This window comes from Otolemur garnettii, unplaced genomic scaffold (assembly GCF_000181295.1).
Source record: "Otolemur garnettii isolate 467f Iridium unplaced genomic scaffold, OtoGar3 scaffold00042, whole genome shotgun sequence".
NCBI lineage: Eukaryota > Metazoa > Chordata > Mammalia > Primates > Galagidae > Otolemur > Otolemur garnettii.
The window spans coordinates 4,310,417-4,329,210 of NW_003852437.1; the positions used below are offsets into that span (position 1 = coordinate 4,310,417).

At 39.0% G+C, this 18,794-nt stretch overlaps 1 protein-coding gene across 1 annotated transcript in view; it reads right to left on the bottom strand.

Moving 5' to 3' along the window:
* The window catches only part of UTRN (utrophin), a 513,062-nt gene that overhangs the window by 19,792 nt on the left and 474,476 nt on the right, over window positions 1-18,794 (bottom strand). Inside the window, exons 65-68 of the mRNA XM_023513504.1 lie at window positions 10,168-10,304; window positions 4,633-4,671; window positions 4,348-4,413; window positions 2,807-2,872 (exon numbers count right to left, since the gene is read on the bottom strand). Of these exons, the coding sequence (XP_023369272.1) occupies window positions 2,807-2,872; window positions 4,348-4,413; window positions 4,633-4,671; window positions 10,168-10,304 (308 nt within the window). The remainder of the gene's footprint in view (window positions 1-2,806; window positions 2,873-4,347; window positions 4,414-4,632; window positions 4,672-10,167; window positions 10,305-18,794) is intronic.

Consider the following 18,794-nt stretch of genomic DNA (forward strand, 5'->3'; position numbering starts at 1 on the left):
TCAGGACCCTACCAATGCTAGAGCCTTCAGAAACTTCCCAGGAAAGGCCAGGGTGTCAGATTATCTTGCATACTTCCTGCGACAACTACTACTGTAGCATAAGGTCTTGTCAGGGACAGATGTTTGTCCTTGGGGCAGAGGAGAGGGGCAGTGCAATTTCCAGCAGGACTTTGTTTGGGATGCACTGTCACTGAGGACTTTGACGGCACTCAGACTTGGCTACCTCACAAACACCTGTGCTTCTCTGTAGGATCCAGAGTGCCAAAGGCCACCACCACCTGTCCTGCTGTGGCCCTGGGGCATTAAATAGCCCAGTCTAGGACTTGTCCAAGGAAAGTATAAATTCTGGGCTAGAACTATGGGTAGGAAACGGGTATTTTTCCTCTAAGTGACAGAAATTCAGAGTAGAAAAAGGAAACTTGGGTGGTGCCTGTGGCCCAAGGAGTAGGGTGCCGGCCCCATATGCTGAGGGTGGTGGGTTCAAACCCAGCCCTGGCCAAAAAACTGCAAAAAAAAAAAAAGAGCTACTTAGGGATAAACATATCTACCCAAAGGGCAGACTGCACTGTGGTGAGTTCAATGTCCTTGATGTTTTAACTTAAACCTGTATCTCAAAAACTTCAATAACCTTCCTGCCACCCTCCTAAATGCCGTAATATCACTGACTAAATTAAAAAGTTTCTGTCTAGCCAAGGAAACAATTAAGACAGCAAATAGGCAAACTACTTAATGAGAGAAAATATTTGTATGCTATATATCCAATAAAGAGCTATTTATCCAGAATCTGCAAAGAACTCAAACTAACGAGAACCCCCTATCCCCCCAAAACCTGCCTCATTAAAAACTGGGCATAAGATATGAATAGATTTTCAAAAGAAAACAGACAAATGTCCAATAAACATATGAAAAAATGCTTAACATCACTAATCATCAGGGAAACGCAAATTAAAACCACCGTGAGATACTACCTTATACTTGTCAAAATAGCTTTTATCAAAAAGTCCCCAAACAATAGATGCTTGTGTGGATGCAGAGAAAAAGAACACTTACATACTGTTTGTAGGACTGCAAATTACTACAACCTCTATGGAAAATAGTAGATCTACCTATTGGATATATTCAATCCAGCAGTCCCACTACTGGGTGTCTTTACCCAGAGGTAAAGAAGTCATTTTATCAAAAAGACACCTGCACTCATGTGGTTATTACAGCACAATTCACAATTGCAAAGAGGTGGAATCAACCTAAGTGCCCATCAGTTCATGAGTGGATTAACAAAATATGGCATATGTATGCCATGAGCTTCCACTCAGCCACAAAAAGGGTTGAATTAATACCTTTTGAGACAATTTGCATGGAACTGGAGACCATTATCCTAAGTGAAGCATCTAAAGAATGGAAAAGCAAATGCCACATGTACTCACTATGAGACTGGAACTAACTGAGGAGTACTCATGTGCACAGAGGGGGCAGCGGGTAGGAGGGGAGGGGCAAAGTTAGGGTGACCAGATTTTAACATCAGTAAGGCAGGACAACATGGCCGAGGGGGGTGGGGCAGGGGACGGGGCAGGGCAGGGCCTGACAACAATGCAAACTTTGATAAGCAGTTCTTGATAATCACTTCTCAGCAATTATTTATTATTATTACAGTTTAACATTATAAAATTAACAAAAATAATATAAAACTCATATTCTGGCGAAATAGCCACATGGCAGCTGAAAACTGTATATTATATTCCCTTCTTGTTCTCCCGCCCATTTGTGCATTCTTTCCAAAAATCGGGACTTTTTAAAAATGCTGCGGGACGTCTGGTCACCCTAGGCAAAATCCACCTAACAGGTGCAATGAACACTGTTTGGGTGATGGACACACTGAGAGCTGTGACTCAGCATTACAAAAGAGATCTGTGTAACCCCAAACACTCGTACCCCCTCACTCTTATGTCCTACAACTTTTCTCTCTACCTTACAGCTTCCCACTAGATCCACACAGCAATGAGCCTGTTGTAAGTCACATCAACTTGACACTAGTGAAATCTTTTAGGTATCACTCAGAATCAGAAACATGAATTCCAAGGAAGAAGAAGAGGAGGAAGAGGAGGATGTGCAGAAGAAAGAGGAGGAGGAGGAGGAAAAGTCCCCAAAGTAAGGTGACACATAGAATGAGATAATCAGAGATAAAATATTTGCTACAGAAGTTCCACAACAAGTCGATTATCCACAAATTGGGAAATCCAAGATAAAATGTTTAGCTAGAAAGCTTTTCAAAAGGCGTTCTGAAGTCAACAAGTCTTTTCTTAGTTGCTAATAAAACAAAATATTGTCAGAGGAGTTAACACTTTTGAAAAGAAGGGTGGTGGGGAGTATGTGTCTAAGCACATGTGTGTTCAGAACTGGTAAATGCAGACGTCATGGAGAACATGTTAACGCGTGGAAGGGAGAGAAATTTACAGCAAGGGCATGTAATTCTGTGGAATTCCCTTTGTTAAACAAACAAGAAATCTGAGACAAAGGGAATGAATATACTCCTGTTATTCCAAATAAAATAATCTGATTTTCCTAAGGTAGATTAGCTGACCAAGGTAGGATTTTTTCATTCATTTATATAAAACAAAGTAAATAAACATACCCAATTTATGCTATTGTGGCTTGAAAGCATAAAATCTACGTGGACACTTATGGCAGGACACTTAATCAATTTTGATTGGGATCAAAAGGCAGAGCCACAGTCAATGACAATTATTTCTAATAGCTGTAACAAAAGAAACAGCTTTCCCAGGCAATGCTGATTTCACGATTTACTTACACACTTCCTGTAGTCGAGCTGCTATCAGTGAGAAAAGATCCGTTAGTCTTTTCCATCTGGGCCAGTCTACAAAAGAAATGAAAGTGGTTAGATAATGTGGCCACAGGTAGGACATGGTCAACTGGAGGGATAACCTCCGTCATTCTTAAACTGTCAAAATTCCAACACAACATGGAAAGGGACAAATCTCTTAACAAGACAGTAAAATTAAAACATCAATGCTGAGTTACATTTCTATGAACATTGCCTTAAAGCCTGTAGGCCTCGGTCTTATGCCATGTTGTTTAGGCTCCTAAATCGGCAGGCCCCAAACCCCGGGGCCACAGACCAGTATCGGCCTATTAGGAGGTGGGTCTACCTCATTCTACCTCTCACCCATCCCTGAACCCCCATCCTTCCCAACCTCCCGTCCATGAAAAAATGGTCTTCCATGAAACTTAGGAACCAGGTAACACAGCGGGAGATGAGTGGTGGTGATGAAAGCAGCTGTGTTTACAGCTGCCCGCTACTCCCCACTGCTCGCCTCGCTGCCTGAGCTGCCTACCCACCCCTCATCCACGAAAAAACTGTCTTCCGTAAGTTGGTCCCTGGTGCCAAACAGGTGGGGACCACTGTCCTGGCCATCTCCCACACCTAGGCTCTAGTTAGCCCTTTCATTGGTCTTCTACATGAAAGTGAGGGCTACATTTTCACAAAAATCTAAAGATGTCCCTTTCATGCTTTAAGTCTCTCTCCGACTTCCCTTTTCCTAAGGACATGAGCCAACTCCTGGGCAGCTGGGCTTTCCTTATCAGACCTCACGGAGCGGCCCCCCGAGCTCTCACTGCTCTCCTCTTCCCTCCCTGCTGTTTAGGAAACAAGCCATGTTCCTTCCCAGCTCAACGATTTTCACTGTATTTTTCCATCTGCCCCAGTCTGCTTCTTCCCAAAATTATACTTGGCTCAGACCCAATTCAAATGTTACTACTTTTATGCTGCTTGAACCTTTTTAGGCATACGTAGCTAGTTAATAGGACCATAGATGCTTAGTATGCACCACTTTTCTGAAAAGAAGACATTGGTTACTCAGGTATCTGCAGGGGCCTTTTCACTCAATTTGGGCCTGCCACCAAATTCAGCCTGCATTTTATATTATTTAGGGACTCTTAAAGCCCTGTCCTTAAGGCATTAGCATAAATTTAATTACATATTGTAATTCATATGTGCACCATCTCCTGAGAATTCTTTCAATCCCACTTTCACTCGCTGAAACTGGGTTGCATTATCTAAATCCTGCTCGTGCAGTGTTTGGAGTTTCATGAGCTCGATAATCACACCCTATTGAGATTTACTTTTCATAGGATGTACAGCAGGTGTTTGGTGAAGTGCAAATTGCAACGTGAAAAGATGAGAGCCCAGATTCCAAATATATCGGAGTCACGACTCCTGCAAAACGACATTCCTTAAATCAAGATATGTATAAGCTACTGGTGTCACATTAATTAGAAACAGACACACTTTGGGCACCAATGTGGCAGCAGGCTCGGGTTGGAGCTTCTTACCGTGTGGCGTATTGTTCTATCCTGGAATGAGTGTCATCATGAAACAGCTGAGGAGACTGAGAGGGGCTTTAAAGGAAAAAAAAAAGGCAACAATTTTATGTCCAAATATTGAGAATTATTGCTATTAGAAATGTTAGCTTAGTTAAATAATGAATTTGCCATGCAAGAAAACCACTAGGATTGTTACCCAGGATGCAGAAATATTTTAGACCAAGAGTTTAGTAATCAGCCCCACGCGAACACCTGATCAGAACACGGGCTCCTGCACAGGCTGGGAATACTCACTCATAGTGCTCTGGCCACATACTGATGAGGGTGATAGGACTGCAGAGAGGGAGAGGGAAACAAGAGTCACAGAACAAACATCTGAGAGCAACGGCGGACGAAAACAGTGGAGGGGCTGTGGAAGATTTTCAATTGTCTTCTACTCAAATATTTGGCTGCCCTGTGACTTACCACAGGGAAATCAAAAGTCACAGAAGTCACAGTTGATTCTAGGGAAGATGTTGTGTATTCAGGTACCTGCAGGGGCCTGTTCACTATTTGTTACAGGGCAGCAAACACACCTTTAACAGCCTTACGTGGGGGGGGGGGGAACCAGACAGGCCAAAATAGCTCAAAATTACAGAATAATTTTAAGATAATGTTCTATCATATATCCGGGGGGGGGGAATGCAAGCATGTGTTTGTTTTTCCTGGAGAAAGAACTTAGTCAGAAAAGTGAAGTAAAAATTTAAAGCATACCTTCTATGCTGATGGCAGAAATGTCATAAAATTAGATCTCCCTGACTCTTCACCTGATTTTAAGTGTAAAAATTCAAACCCAGGTGTACACGGAGCACCTCAACTTTACAGACACACTGAGAAAACACGAAGCTCAGACATCCCGTAGCCCTCTTGCCAAAAATGCCACCTCATCTGTGAAGCTGAACACACTTCTGCAGATCACGACACGCTTTCATCAAGTAAAATTTTATACAAAAGCTCAATCTATGAATCAATACAGGAAAGCTTGTTCTTTTTGAGTCCCAAGCAGATCATTTAGTATCAGTCTTAGCCCCGGGGTATCTCTCAATCTTACATACTGAAGGAATCCTCAAGCCCCTCTACCCCTACTTTGAGCTAGCTTTTAATTTAGATCAATTGTTTATACTTTTGGAAACAACTAGTTCAGTCTACCTTTTCTGAGGAAGGAGTAACTTAAATTAGCTTTCTATTTAAAAAATAAGTAATGTCTCCTGTAAAAGTTAATGGTGACTGAAAGAAAATCATTCCAAGTCTACTTGATTTTTTATTTCAATTATACATATATACTTAAGAAATGTATGTATGTATGATATATACTCTTCTCATTATCACCTACTATAAAGTGCATGTTGTATGTCTGCATAGCCAAGAGTAAAAAGAGATGGGATGTCATCTTATTGAGAGTAAAAAAAACTAAGACTCTTTGGACCTACTTTTGCTGTTTGTCAGAAGGTACCTGGTATTATCAGTACACTTAATTATAGGTGCATGAAATAGATACGAGAACAACAAAACAATGAAGTATTACTTAATATTTTTTTATATTGCTACATTTCATTAAGTTTGAAACAGAAATGTTAAATATCAGATGTATCACTTGCTATACATTTTCTAAAAACAGTAACTGCTTAAGAGATTATTTCTAAGATTTAAGTGTACTAAAACATTTGCCATGAACTTTAAATAGAAGAAAAATATGTATTTTTGATCTTAATCTTCCTTGGAAAAGCCTTGTGAAACTGCTCGACTGGTTCTTGTAAAGTTAATCCAGTTAGCACAAAAATGATTCATGAACGATGATAAGAATGGCAAGGGCAGGCAGTTAAACTAAAGAGTTTCTCTGCAAGGCTTTTGATTTTTTATATCTTTTAAAATTAGTATTTTTTGATATATTTTAAATATGTATATATTTTTGGAAAATTTCCAAGAAAAGAAATAAAGATAAAAAAGTCCAACTCTAGGCTTCACTGACTTCAAAGTATTTTGATGTATAGGAAGAAAAAGTTAAGTTTACGTGATAAGCTAGCTCATTTAATTCTGAAAAGAAAAAAAAACAACTGTGCAGGTAGACTCTATGATGAAAAGGAGTTCAAAAGAAGACAGATGTGTGTGTGGACCCAGACTTTATAATGCAGCACATCCCTGCTTCCCAACGGGGCGGCTGAACGGAGTGTTTTGGTCAATCACATGTTAATACTCGAAGAATCAGATTCTACCACATATACTTAACGTTATATGAAATGTAACCAGACTTTGAAGATTTTAGGGACCCTTTTAGAGTCTTAAATTCTCACCAGATGACTCCTCATATTCCCTGTCCTTTGCCTTTTCTGTCCACTTGCTCCAGACCAGGGTAAGTGAGATCCCAGGCTCTCTTACGGGAAGACCCTCAGTGGCTCTCCATAGCTCTCAGGGAAGATAAACCCCAGGCCCTCGGCGTGGTGTAGGAGGCCCCCCAACATCTATCTGGGTCCAGCTTCTTTCTCCACTTTCATTTCTTGCCACTATTCCCAGCTCCCCAGCCAGTTTTCAAAACCATCCTACCTTCAGGCTTTTGAAAATGCTTCCTTTGGCGAGAAATTATAGGTCTCCCCCTCCCACACCAAACACTCAACACGTGGCCCTACTAGACTTTCAGATCTCAGCCTCGCTGTTGCCCCTCCCATTCCAGGGCCACTGCAGCCATTGTTATGTTTACAAGGCCTAAAACAAGAATCACTAAACTCACTTATTCTACTTTGACCTATACAGGGAAAGGTGTCTATTTTACTTTTTTAATCTTTAGGGAAACCAACCTACTTTTTAAATCAATAATAATCTCTCACGACTCTCAAATGTAGCTGCTGTCTTAGCTTGTATCTCAAGTTTATTTCCAACGGTCAATTATTAATCAAACTCTATTCATTTGTATTGATTTATTTTTAGAAAAAATTTTCATAGTTGTGAAGTTAAGTAAATGAGGGGTTTGTTTACCTGTCTCGGTAATAACTCATTTTCCCCATAAATCCCCTTTGTGGAGGCATGCATAATTACTGGGCAGGGGATAAGACATTATGTTTTGCAAGGAAGAAAGAGACAGAGGCAATAGAAAATTCTAATCAGCTTCATAAGTAACTTCAACACATTTACCATTTCACTGCTTTTTCTCCAATGTTTGCCTCGCACAAATAGGAGAATAAACAAAATCTAGCTTTACCACCCGCTCACATAAATTGTTACACCAGAAGATTAAGTGGCCCTATACTAAAGAGGGTGTCCCGAAAATGGACTACACCAAATCCAGAGAATTGGGTCACCATTAAAGAAAGAAGAAAACCTGCCCCCTGTTCCGGTTGCTCAATGAACCTTTTCCAATAAGGATCTTATAGCATCTGATTTAATCTTATACTCTCCTTCCTTTCTTTCTCTTGTTTCCTCTCCCTGAAAATGCTGGTAAATTCAGGCTCAATAAGGGGAGGCATTTTCAGAATTATAATCCCCAAAGCACAGCACAAAACTATTTGGTATTTTTAATTTAAAAGCGTCATTCGGAATAGAATGATTGATGCCAATGATTATTTTTCCATGGAAAGGAAATTTTTAAAAATCTTTAAAAGGAATATAAAAGATGCATCTTCTCAAAAAAAAAAAATGCATCTCTTGGCATGATTTGGGACACAGAATGCCAGTGGTTTACCAGAAGAGCGAAAGCTACACCATTTAATTCAAACTTATCCTGTTCAAATTATCCTGTAAATTAAAGCACTATGAAATAATTCTATACCTCACAATTATCCATTCCAAATGCTAATTGAATCAGATACAAAGAGAAGTAAAATTTTATCTTTATCATAGGTGTTTAGCACAGTTTCACTATTATTCGATACTAAAACAAGTAAGAATATGTTATCATACAATCTTGTGGGAAAAAGGATAAGAGTACATTCACAAAACAAAGAGGGAACCAAAAATCTACCTTTCCTGAGTGTATTTTACTTATTTATTATTTATTTTTTTTGAGACAGAGCCTCAAGCTGTACCCCTGGGTAGTGTGCCATGGCCAGCAACCTCTAACTCCTGGGCTCAAGCAAGTCTCCTGCCTTGGCCTCCCAAGTAGCTAGGATCACAGGCACCCGCCACAGTGCCCGGCTATTTTTTGGTTGCAGCCATCATTGTTGTTTGGCAAGCCCAGGCTGGATTCGAACCCTCCAGCTCAGATGTGTGTGGCTGGTGCCTTAGCCACTTGAGCCATAGGCACCAAGCCCCTGGTTGTATTTTAATAGCTAGCTGTCTTCAAACTGAAATTGCTTTAATAAAATTTGTTCTAAATTCTACCATGCCAAATCTGATTAGGAAGACATATATCTTAATTGTACATAGTTTGATATCAACCAGAGTTATCAAAAAGTTTAAATTCTTCCTTATGCGCTGTATGTGTTATATATGCACCTATCCACATAGGCATCTGTGTTATAGATCTTTCTGTATACCACACATGATGTTACCTACAGAGGGATAACCATCTCTACCATGCTTTGGTGGTGGTCTTTCTTCTCCAAAAAGAAGAATCAGACTAAATTGTTTCTTCTTCTCTTTTGATATCTGAGACACTGAGTGTCATAATACACTGGAATATTTCTTAGATTGTCTCTCAGATAGTATAAAATAAAATGAACTAGTACTTTTGAAGGTTAAAGAACGTTTACTTCACAAAAATTGAATTCAAGACATTTGTTATACTTCTTTCTTATGACAATTTTCTGGGCTGTATGAAGTAGAAACTTCATACTTCACTCTTGTGGGTAAACTCTTCTTCTATAGTCATTTGAAAAGGTGTGTTTCCCTGACTTGAATGCAGATATATTTTGTGACCAGAAACTCTGGTGATGACTATCAATAAAAGTTCATTTTCCCCAAGATTTACCCATAAGAAAATGGCCTGAGATGAAATATTTATGCCGTTATCTTTAGAAGTGATTCAAAGATTTAAAATCATACTTATTTTGATCTTGATATATAACTGTTTAGTAAGTTAAAATTACTTTTCTGAATCTCTTCTCAGGTTAGAAATTCTTTATTTCCTCTGCATTATAATCCCGTGGTATTTTATTATCTTCTAACTTTCATTTTTGCTTGTCAACTCAAATATATGCTATTGAAAAGAAGTTTGTATATTTTATGTGACATGTAAAGCTATCTCATTTTGCTGTTTTCATTGTCAAGGAAAAAATTGATTAGAGACATAATGTGAGATTTTTACAAGATTTCATCATAGCTATGTATCTGAAGCAAGAGATTAAGTATTATTAATAAATTTATATTAAAAAGTCATAAAATAAATGTAAAACATACTATTAGAAATAACAAAACAATCCTCTAAGAGGGGTACAATGGAAAATAAAGGAAAGAGTCAAAGACCCTATAATACCACAATTTGATTTAAATAATTTTAAAAGAAAAAGAGATGACCAAATAAAAAGCAAGACTAATGTATATTAAGGTTACCACATGACTACATATGTATTTTAAGTCCAGAAACATATGTCAGGTTAAACCTGGACTCTTGGCTGTGACATTATCAAAAGCAAATAGTAAAAACTCATATCGTGAAGACTAATTCCAAGTTTAATTTACCTCTTTCACAATGAGACATTTTACCAAAGACAAATCTTTTCAGTATTAAATAACTTCTCGTGTCGCTACCATAAAATAAAAGAAAACATTGGACATAAATGTTCATAAAAGACTTAATATGAAAATCAAACTTACAAAAAAAAAAAAAAAGAAAGAAAAGAAAAAGAAAATCAAACTTACGTCTCTAAGTTGTCACCTTCCAGAACTGTTTGGACAGGCAAGTAGCCGAGTCGGGGATGTTTGGCAAAGTATTTCTTTGACCTGAACTTGTTCTTCAGCACCTTTGTGAAGTCTCGTACATCCTCCCCAGATGTTGTCTATAAGGTTGAAAAAATTACACTTCCCTATTAAAACTGAAGGCAACAATTATCCATAATAAAATCAGAGCAGATGGGATTGGAGGTAGGTAAATGTTACAGTTTGGGTAGAATAATGCACAATGTCATGAAAACACCCTGCAGTCAGAAGTTGTCATTCAATAGATCCAATGATAAGTTTATGATTGTCCATTTTCTTTTTGTTGAAAATAAACCATAGATAGCTCACTTTCCCAATATTTGAAAACTTGTGCCGAAAAAGTAAAATAAGTTTTGGAAATGTTATGGTTGATTCTATCGCTAAAAAAATTTGCAATTTGCTACTAAAAATTTAGTGACGACAAAGTATACTCTCTGGTTTTAACTCAGCAAGTTAAATAATAAATGCAGGTTGGTCACGTAGCCCATTCTGCATCCACATAAGCAGCTATATTCTAGCCTGGAAAAAAAGAAAGCAATACACAAGAGGGAAAGAGCAGGGTTCCCTGTCTGAGAAGGGCTGCCATCAATTTCTTTGCCCTTCCCCAACCATGCAGGCTTACAATTATCTGAAGTAAATTTTTAATGGTGTATAAAATTCTGCTGTTTCGGCTCGGCACGTACACCTAAGGTGGCGGGTTCGAATCCCCAGCCCGGGCCCGCCAAACAACAATGATGGCTACAACCAAAAAAATGGCCAGGCATTGTGGCAGGCACCTGTAGTCCCAGCTACTTGGGAGGCTGAGACAGGAGACTTGCTTGAGCCCAGGAGTTGGAGGTTGCTGTGAGCGTGATGCCATGGCACCCTACCCAGGGGGATAGCTTGAGGCTCCGTCTCAAAAAAAAAAAAAAAAAAAAATTCTGCTGTTTCCTTAAGCATTCCAAGATGATAAGCTTAATTATCATGTAGGGTGAGACGGGGGACACTACCCCAACCCTATCCCCTCATACTATCTCAAGAACTGTTATTCTTTAAGCCCCATTTTCTTTATCACAATGCTGTTTTTTGCAATACAAATACTGAAAAAAACTTTGGTCCTTCTGAAGAGGTATTTAAAATATTTACATCTGTATTTGCACAAAGCTGAATTAAGACCTTGATCCTCTGACTCCCAATCAGCTGCTCAACCTACACTAAGTAGACTTCACTCCCATTTTAGGGGAGAAAAAGGGGTGAGGTGGGAGAGAACTTTTCTAAAGCAGAAACTCAGTGAGAAATGGATTTGTTCATCTGCTCCCTGTCCCTGCCCTCCATCTCTTCCTTCAGGGCAAACACACCCAGGATTCCTGCAAATTTATTTTGTAAACAGAAACTTAAAAATACATAATTATTTTTGAAAACTAAGATCTGAGCCAACGCTTACATAGCTTTGCCACTTTCTATTCATTCTCATTCTACCTAAGTATGTCTTGCTTCTAGTAAACAATTATAGAAACTTTTAGGCTGAGTACTGTGGCTCACACCTATAATCCCAACACTCTGGGAGGCTGAGGTGGGAGGATTGATTGAGGCTAAGAGACTGAGACTAGCCTGAGCAAGAGTGAGACCCTATCTCTATAAAAAGTAGAAAAATTAACCAGGCATTGTGGTGGGGTCCTGTAGTCCTAGTTACTTGGAAGGCTGAGGCAGGAGGATCACTTGAGCCCAAAAGTTTAATGTTGCAGTGAGCTATGGTGAGGCCACTGCACCCTAGCCAGAGTGATGGAGCAAGGCCTCAAAATAATAATGATAATAATAATAATAATTAACTATTAAAAGAACTTTTGATTCTTTCAGGGTTGGAGAGAAAAGAGGAGGCATGAATAAGGCCAAGCTACTTATAACCTAAAACTCATCAATTTTTATATTACTGCAACAAATAAAAAACCTCCAAAAAGGACAGCCTCATGTTATCAGTATAGGTCTTTCCATGAGATTCACAATGACAAATCTTTTTCTAACTAACTGAAAATAAACTATATAATGACCTACAATTATATGGATTCAGTCACTCCCAAATAAAAATCAGAAGTATAGGGGAAAAAAATCTAATCATTAAAGAAGAGTAAAGAAAAGACAAAGAACTTAAGGCAACTCTGTGGAAGAAAAAAGGTTGCTTTGAGAGGTGATGGTTTAAGACCTTAACAGGTAGAATGGAGAAATAAGCAGAATCTAGTTGGGTGCAAAGAAGGAAACAGTTAGAGAAGGAATTTCTGGGACTAAGAATTGAGCCAAAAGAATGTATCTACTACAAAGGACAGTCACATCTTTTGCAATGGGTTTCACACTGCAGTAGATTGAGTTATGGCTATGTTTACTCTGAATGTCTTGGTAAAGAGGGAAAGAGAGAACACGGTTTCCATAATAGCAATACAAAAAGAAGACCTCTGTGTAAGGACAAGCACTTATGACCCAATTTATCCTTATATCTGCTCTTGGTGCTCTGTTAAAATACACAGAAGAACTGAATGAAGAAACGAACTTCAGTTTTTACTTGGGCGAGTTTCACACCTGGCAAAGGAAAGGGTTTGATCCTAAATTTAAGCCAATGATTTTCAAGCCATATCTAGTCTTCCACGCACAGCCCGCAGTGTGGGTGGGTGGTGGAAAAGGCCAGGCGAGTCAGGCACCACGCCCCTCCCCCAGTCTGCCTTGAACAGGGCAGTGTCCATTGTATAATTCAGTGATGTGTAGTATATTCTCAGAGTTGAACAGCCATCACCACCATCTCTTTATAGAACATTTTGTCATCTCAAAGGGAAGCTCTGCACCCAATACCCTCCTCTTCCACAATGCTTGACAAGTATGTATCTCCTTCTGTCTCTTATGAATTTGCCTATTCTGGCTATTTCATATAAATGGATTCATGCAATATGTGGTCTTTCGTAACTGGTTCCTTCCACTTAACAGAATGTTCTTCTTTTAGCTTATCTGAGTTCCAACATGAACTCTTGTTTGGGACAAAAATGAAAAACCATTCGAAAGTGCAAGTCTAATTCCACATCACACATTCTTTAGCTAAATATATTCAAGATGAAAGACCAAACCAAAACCAACTAACCAACCAAAACAATTCCTCTCTACCCATGCACAAAACCCCAGCAAACACCTGTCTGCACCTGACTGAAATTGGGTTTCTACTAGTTCTCAGATTGATGTTTTTGAGAAAGTTTTCCACATTCATACAGAAACAGCACATTTTTATTTCCTTAACTATTTTATGTTGAGGAAAAAAAAAGACCACCAAAAGTTGTAATCTAAGGGTGTTAATTCACTGGTGCCATAAACTTTATGCAATATTAAAAGAAAAAACGAAAAGCAATTCATCCCACAGGAACAAGGGATTATATTTATGCTAGCAGAATGCAATTTTTTGGTTGGGATAGAGCCAATAAAGTGAATTAAGCCTGTTTTTGCACCAAAAATGTTAAAATATTTATACATACTTGGTCTAATTTGCTATATAATGACTGTAGCTTCTATGTAGCTATTTTAAAGTGCTAAAGTAATGGTTTAGTGAAAAAGAAAAAGGAAAAAAGAACCACCCACCTAGCATAATGAATATAATCAAATTCAGTTCTACCTTCACACTAGGTATAATATTTTGTTCATTTTTTAAGGCAAATAACTACTGATATTATAAGAATATGAAATTGAAAGGAATACTTATTACAGGATAAGTTATCCAACATTTTATATGACTCAGGCATTTCTCGAAAGACTGGGTTTCTGTTTATTGTTGTTAAGAAAAGAAAGAGAACAAAATATTTGGGGGATCCCATTAGATGAAACGAGGGCAACACATTAGCAAAGAACCCTATACTCACCAGTTGTAACCCTTCAATCTCATGCAATCTTCAGAGCCTATGAAGTTATCATCAGGTTTTTTTTTGTAAGTGAACTGACATTAGGTCTCGAATTCCAATCAAGGTCAGTTGTTGTAAAATTAATATTCCTGTACATTTAGAAGTGACAGAAAAGGTTTTCTAACTTCACCAAGATCCCTCTTCTTTTGTTTTTGCATAGTATTTAAAAATATGGCGCAGGCGGCACCTGTGGCTCAAGGAGTAGGGCGCCAGCCCCATATACTGGAGGTGGTGGGTTCAAATCCAGGCCTGGCCAAAAACTACAAAAAAAAAAAAATTATGGCACATATCTTAGTCTACTCAGCCTGCAATAACAGAATACCATAGACTGAGTGGCCTCAAGCTGTCACCCTGGGTAGAGTGCTGTGGCGTCACAGCTCACAGCAACCTCCAACTCCTGGGCTCAAGCAATTCTCCTGCCTCCGCCTCCCAAGTAGCTGGGACTACAGGTGCCCGCCACAATGCCCAGTTATTTTTTGTTGCAGTTGTTGCAGCCATCAACAAAATGTTGTTGATGTTTGTTGTTTGGCGGGCCTGGGCTGGATTCAAACCCGCCAGCTCAGGTGTATGTGGATGTGGCTGGTGCCTTAGCCGCTTCAGCCACAGGCGCCGAGCCATGGCACTTTTTTTTAATAGAAGGAATCCTTAGTGGGTCTAGTCTGAGAGCTCACAGAGGGTCAGAGGATTCCAGAGATTTTACATCCTGGGCTCTGGGCATGGCAAACCCCTTCCAGGGTCAGCTCTGCTCTCCAACCAGCTTCCCACTGAATAGCTGCTGTCCACTATGGGATCCTCCAGTTGGCAGGAACCTTTGCTTCCTCATCTTTCCTCTTAGCCAGAAAATATGTTGTAGGCTTTGTGAGCCAGTGATTGCTCGCTGCCACTCAGATTTATTTTAGAGATATCTTGTCACCTAGTTTTGTTGTTAACAGTCTTTTCATTTTTGGTTTTGCTGTCTTTTATGCCCAGTCCCTTTTTATGTAACAACTTTAAAATGGGAATAAAGTGGCAAAGGCAAAATAGATTAAAAAACTCTGAAGCCTGGTCCTGCCACCTTCCCCAGATCCCTCTGCACTGACTTTTAACAAGTCCCTAAGAACTCACATGCACGAGTTAGGGCTGCCCTGCAAATTGTCATTTTTGGAAAGCTAATGATGGTGACTCACCATGGCAAATATTTTAGAAGTGAACCTACACAGAGAAGTGGGCAGAAGACTACTCCAAATATACTTCACTCCACTGTACTGCTATTAAGTAGCAGTGAGATGATAATGAAAACTCAACTATCTAATAAGAATGAATCAATTCTTAACTTGCTTTCCACCAACTAATACAAACGAATGAATAAAATATGAGACGGTGTCATTGGATTATAAAATCAACCCTGGAATAAGTCTGTCCATGTTCAGTTGCTACCAAAACCCTAAAGAAAATCTTTTTAAGGTGGGATTGAGATAGGTTCTGTTTTACCAGCCACAAAAATGTTCTGAGATTTTAAATTTTCTTTCATGGTATCTTTGAGAACAATATACAGACACTTTATATGAAGCATAATTTAGAGTTACTGTAACTTTTTGTTGAGTTTGTCTACATATGTCAAAATACATGTTTGTTACTCTCTATGTCCCTGTTCATGTTACTAACCGCATATTTTTATCTTAAATTCTGACACTTATGGGCTACTGAACTTCAAAAACAGATACGTGGCCCAAGCCTTTCCTACTCCTTAATGTGAAGCACGAGAGTCCTAAGAAGAACAACTTCTTCTTCGTACAGAAGAATCTAGAATTCAGAAATGGTAATCCCCAAAGTATTCATAATCAAGTAGATCTTTGATTAAGTTGCTTTACTACTCTAGCTCAAAGGACTCCTGCTACTGGGTTGGGGACAGTGGCTCACACCTGTAATCCTAGCACTCTGGGGGGACAGGGCAGGAAGATCGCTTGAGCTCAGGAGTTCAAGCCCAGCCTGAGCAAGAGTGAGACCCTGTCTCTACTAAAAAAAAAAGAACAGAAAAATTAGTAATCAGGCAGGCACCGTGGCACACACCTATACTCCCAGCTACTCAGGAGGCTGAGGCAGGAGGATCGCTTGAGCCCAAGAGTTTGAGGCTGGTGTGAGCTATGATGACAATGCAACACTCTACCCAGAGCAACAGGTGAGAATCTATCTCAAAAAAAAAGAACGAATAAAGCACTCTCGCTATCCTGCTGTTAACACACAGAGCCACAAAGTAGCCCATGAAAAGGGACTATTTGCAATGATGCCAAATAGCCTAAAGGCCACAGCACACAACTTCTAACTCCTGAACAATTTAAACAAAATGTCAACATGAAGTGCAAGTAAAAAACATACAAACAAAAAAAGTATTTGCTTTAATTCTTTCAAAAATTTTTAAGCTAATTCAATAACTTGAGATAGCAATATAACTGAATTCTTTAACAGATCCTCTTAACACCAAATTTGTAACTGTTAACTACAAATATGAATAGGTTATATACAGAGGAAAACAAGGTGCAAAGAGGTAAATCAAGGTCATATAAAGAACTTGACGTAGTCATCTGGCACAGGAGTAGAATAATTAAACATCATCGTTTGGACCATGCACAAGTGCAGAAATCATTGTTGAACAGGACCCTCCTTAGCAGAATTTACTTCTGCTGCTGCTTTTTTTCTTTTTTTTTAAAATCAGGCCCAGGTGAGGTTCAAGCTCGCCTAGAATTTATAGGAGTCAACACTCCCAAATGGCGTATGTGGGCTTCTAAGCAGCACCTTTTATTATTGTAGGATTTATTTTAAAGACATCCTCAACCTGTTTTGTTTTTTATTGCAAAACAGCCTCTCAGTTTTTATTTAAGTTTCACTGATTTCAACAAGTAAAAAGTTCAGACACATTTGAACTTCATGGATGGGATGCAATCAAGGAAGAAAAGCTCAGAGCCTTTCAAGTCCTAACGGGAAACTATGAAACTAATAAAAAAAAAATCAGCATTAACAGACTCACCCAGGGGTCAAGACCAGGTTGGATAATCACCCATCTGAAGTCAAACAGATTTTGGCCAACGCTCACCTTAGAAGGCAATGACACAATCTGAATGTGCTAGACTTCCCCGGAAAACAATATAAAGTGGGTAAGAGCGGGAAACCACTTCGTGAGGCCGAGGTCAGAGAATCAGCCATGATGCTGCATTTTTAGCATATTGGCAAATGCTCCAAATCCCATCTCAAGAAGCAAGACTGGCAACAGCAAACCACGCTAACTCAAGGTAGACCTTTCCAAAGAATGAATCAAGGTTTTTTTATATCTGATTTTTATAGTTTTATAAATACACTGATGCTGGCAAGGGTGGAGGGGAGTAAACAAAACAACTGTTATTTATTTTTTCTTTTGGTTTTATTTTATGTTTGCCAATGGCAGACAGTCATAAATAAAAGGCATAATTTAACCTTTAACTTAAAAGAGAAATGCTTTTCTGGTTTTTTCACTAGAAAATTAGAATTTATCTATAGTTTCTAAAAACACTGGCAATGTGAAAGTTTGGGTTGTTTCTGCATAGAATAATCAATATCAACAGGAGTGTGTTTGTTTAACGTGTGGCATTAAAAACAGAATGAAGTTTTTAAAATCAGCAATATAGATCTATTTTAAGTGGTATTAATTTACTAACGTATTTCGAATCAAGTTTTTTTCCCCCATCTCCCCCTTTCTCATTCAAATCCCAATAAAATACCAGTGGAAACTAGTCCTAGCTAAAGCCCAGCAAGTGAGCTAGAAACTAGACCTATCTAAAGCCCAGCAAGTGAGCTGGAAAGCTGACAACAAATTTATCCCCACAATTTAAATGCTGCAAGTAACTAATGTTGCTGACCTTTCAAGCAATAGAATTTTGCAAAGAACCCAACCCTTCTCTCTGAGCTAACCCATCTCTCAGGCTACCTTCTTATCTTGGCCAATCCTACAGATTCTGACATCTTACCTTTCTCATTTCCCTACAGACCATTCCTTTTTTGGGTACATAAATTCCCCCTCTCAAAAGACCAAGAAAAAAGGAAGTTTATACTACCTATTAGATGGGTTCAGGAACACAACCCCAAAATATAGTCCCTTGGCCGAAAACAGAAGAAGTAAAACGAAGCTCTCTGACCTTCTTCCACTCTTTCCCCCTAAAGCAGCGCATAAGACCCTCATTTAAAAGATATATCCCTGGACACAGAAGGAAAAAACATCCCTTTATCTGAAGACACAGAGAAGAATCTGAACAGATAGGCCTTACCAAGTCCCCCCTAGTTCATTACCATTAGATCACCCCACTTTGATCTAAGGTATGTCTGCACAATTGTCCACAATTCATCAAACATAAGCATAAAAAGCTGCCCTGTGTTTGGGGGTCTTCATTTCCTTGTGTTGCATAGAACTGACATTAAATACATTTGTATGCTTTTCTCTTGTTAATTTTTCCTTTGTTAGGGGGCCATGGCCATGAACCTAAGATGGGAAAAAGACATTTTTTTCCCCTTTTCCCTATCGAGGGGTGGGAAACCAGCAGCATCAAGGCCACACGTGGCTTCTAGATCCCCAAATGTAGTCCCTTGGCAGCATCAAGGCCACACATGGCCTCCAGATCCCCAAATGTAGTCCCTTGGCAGCATCAAGGCCACACGTGG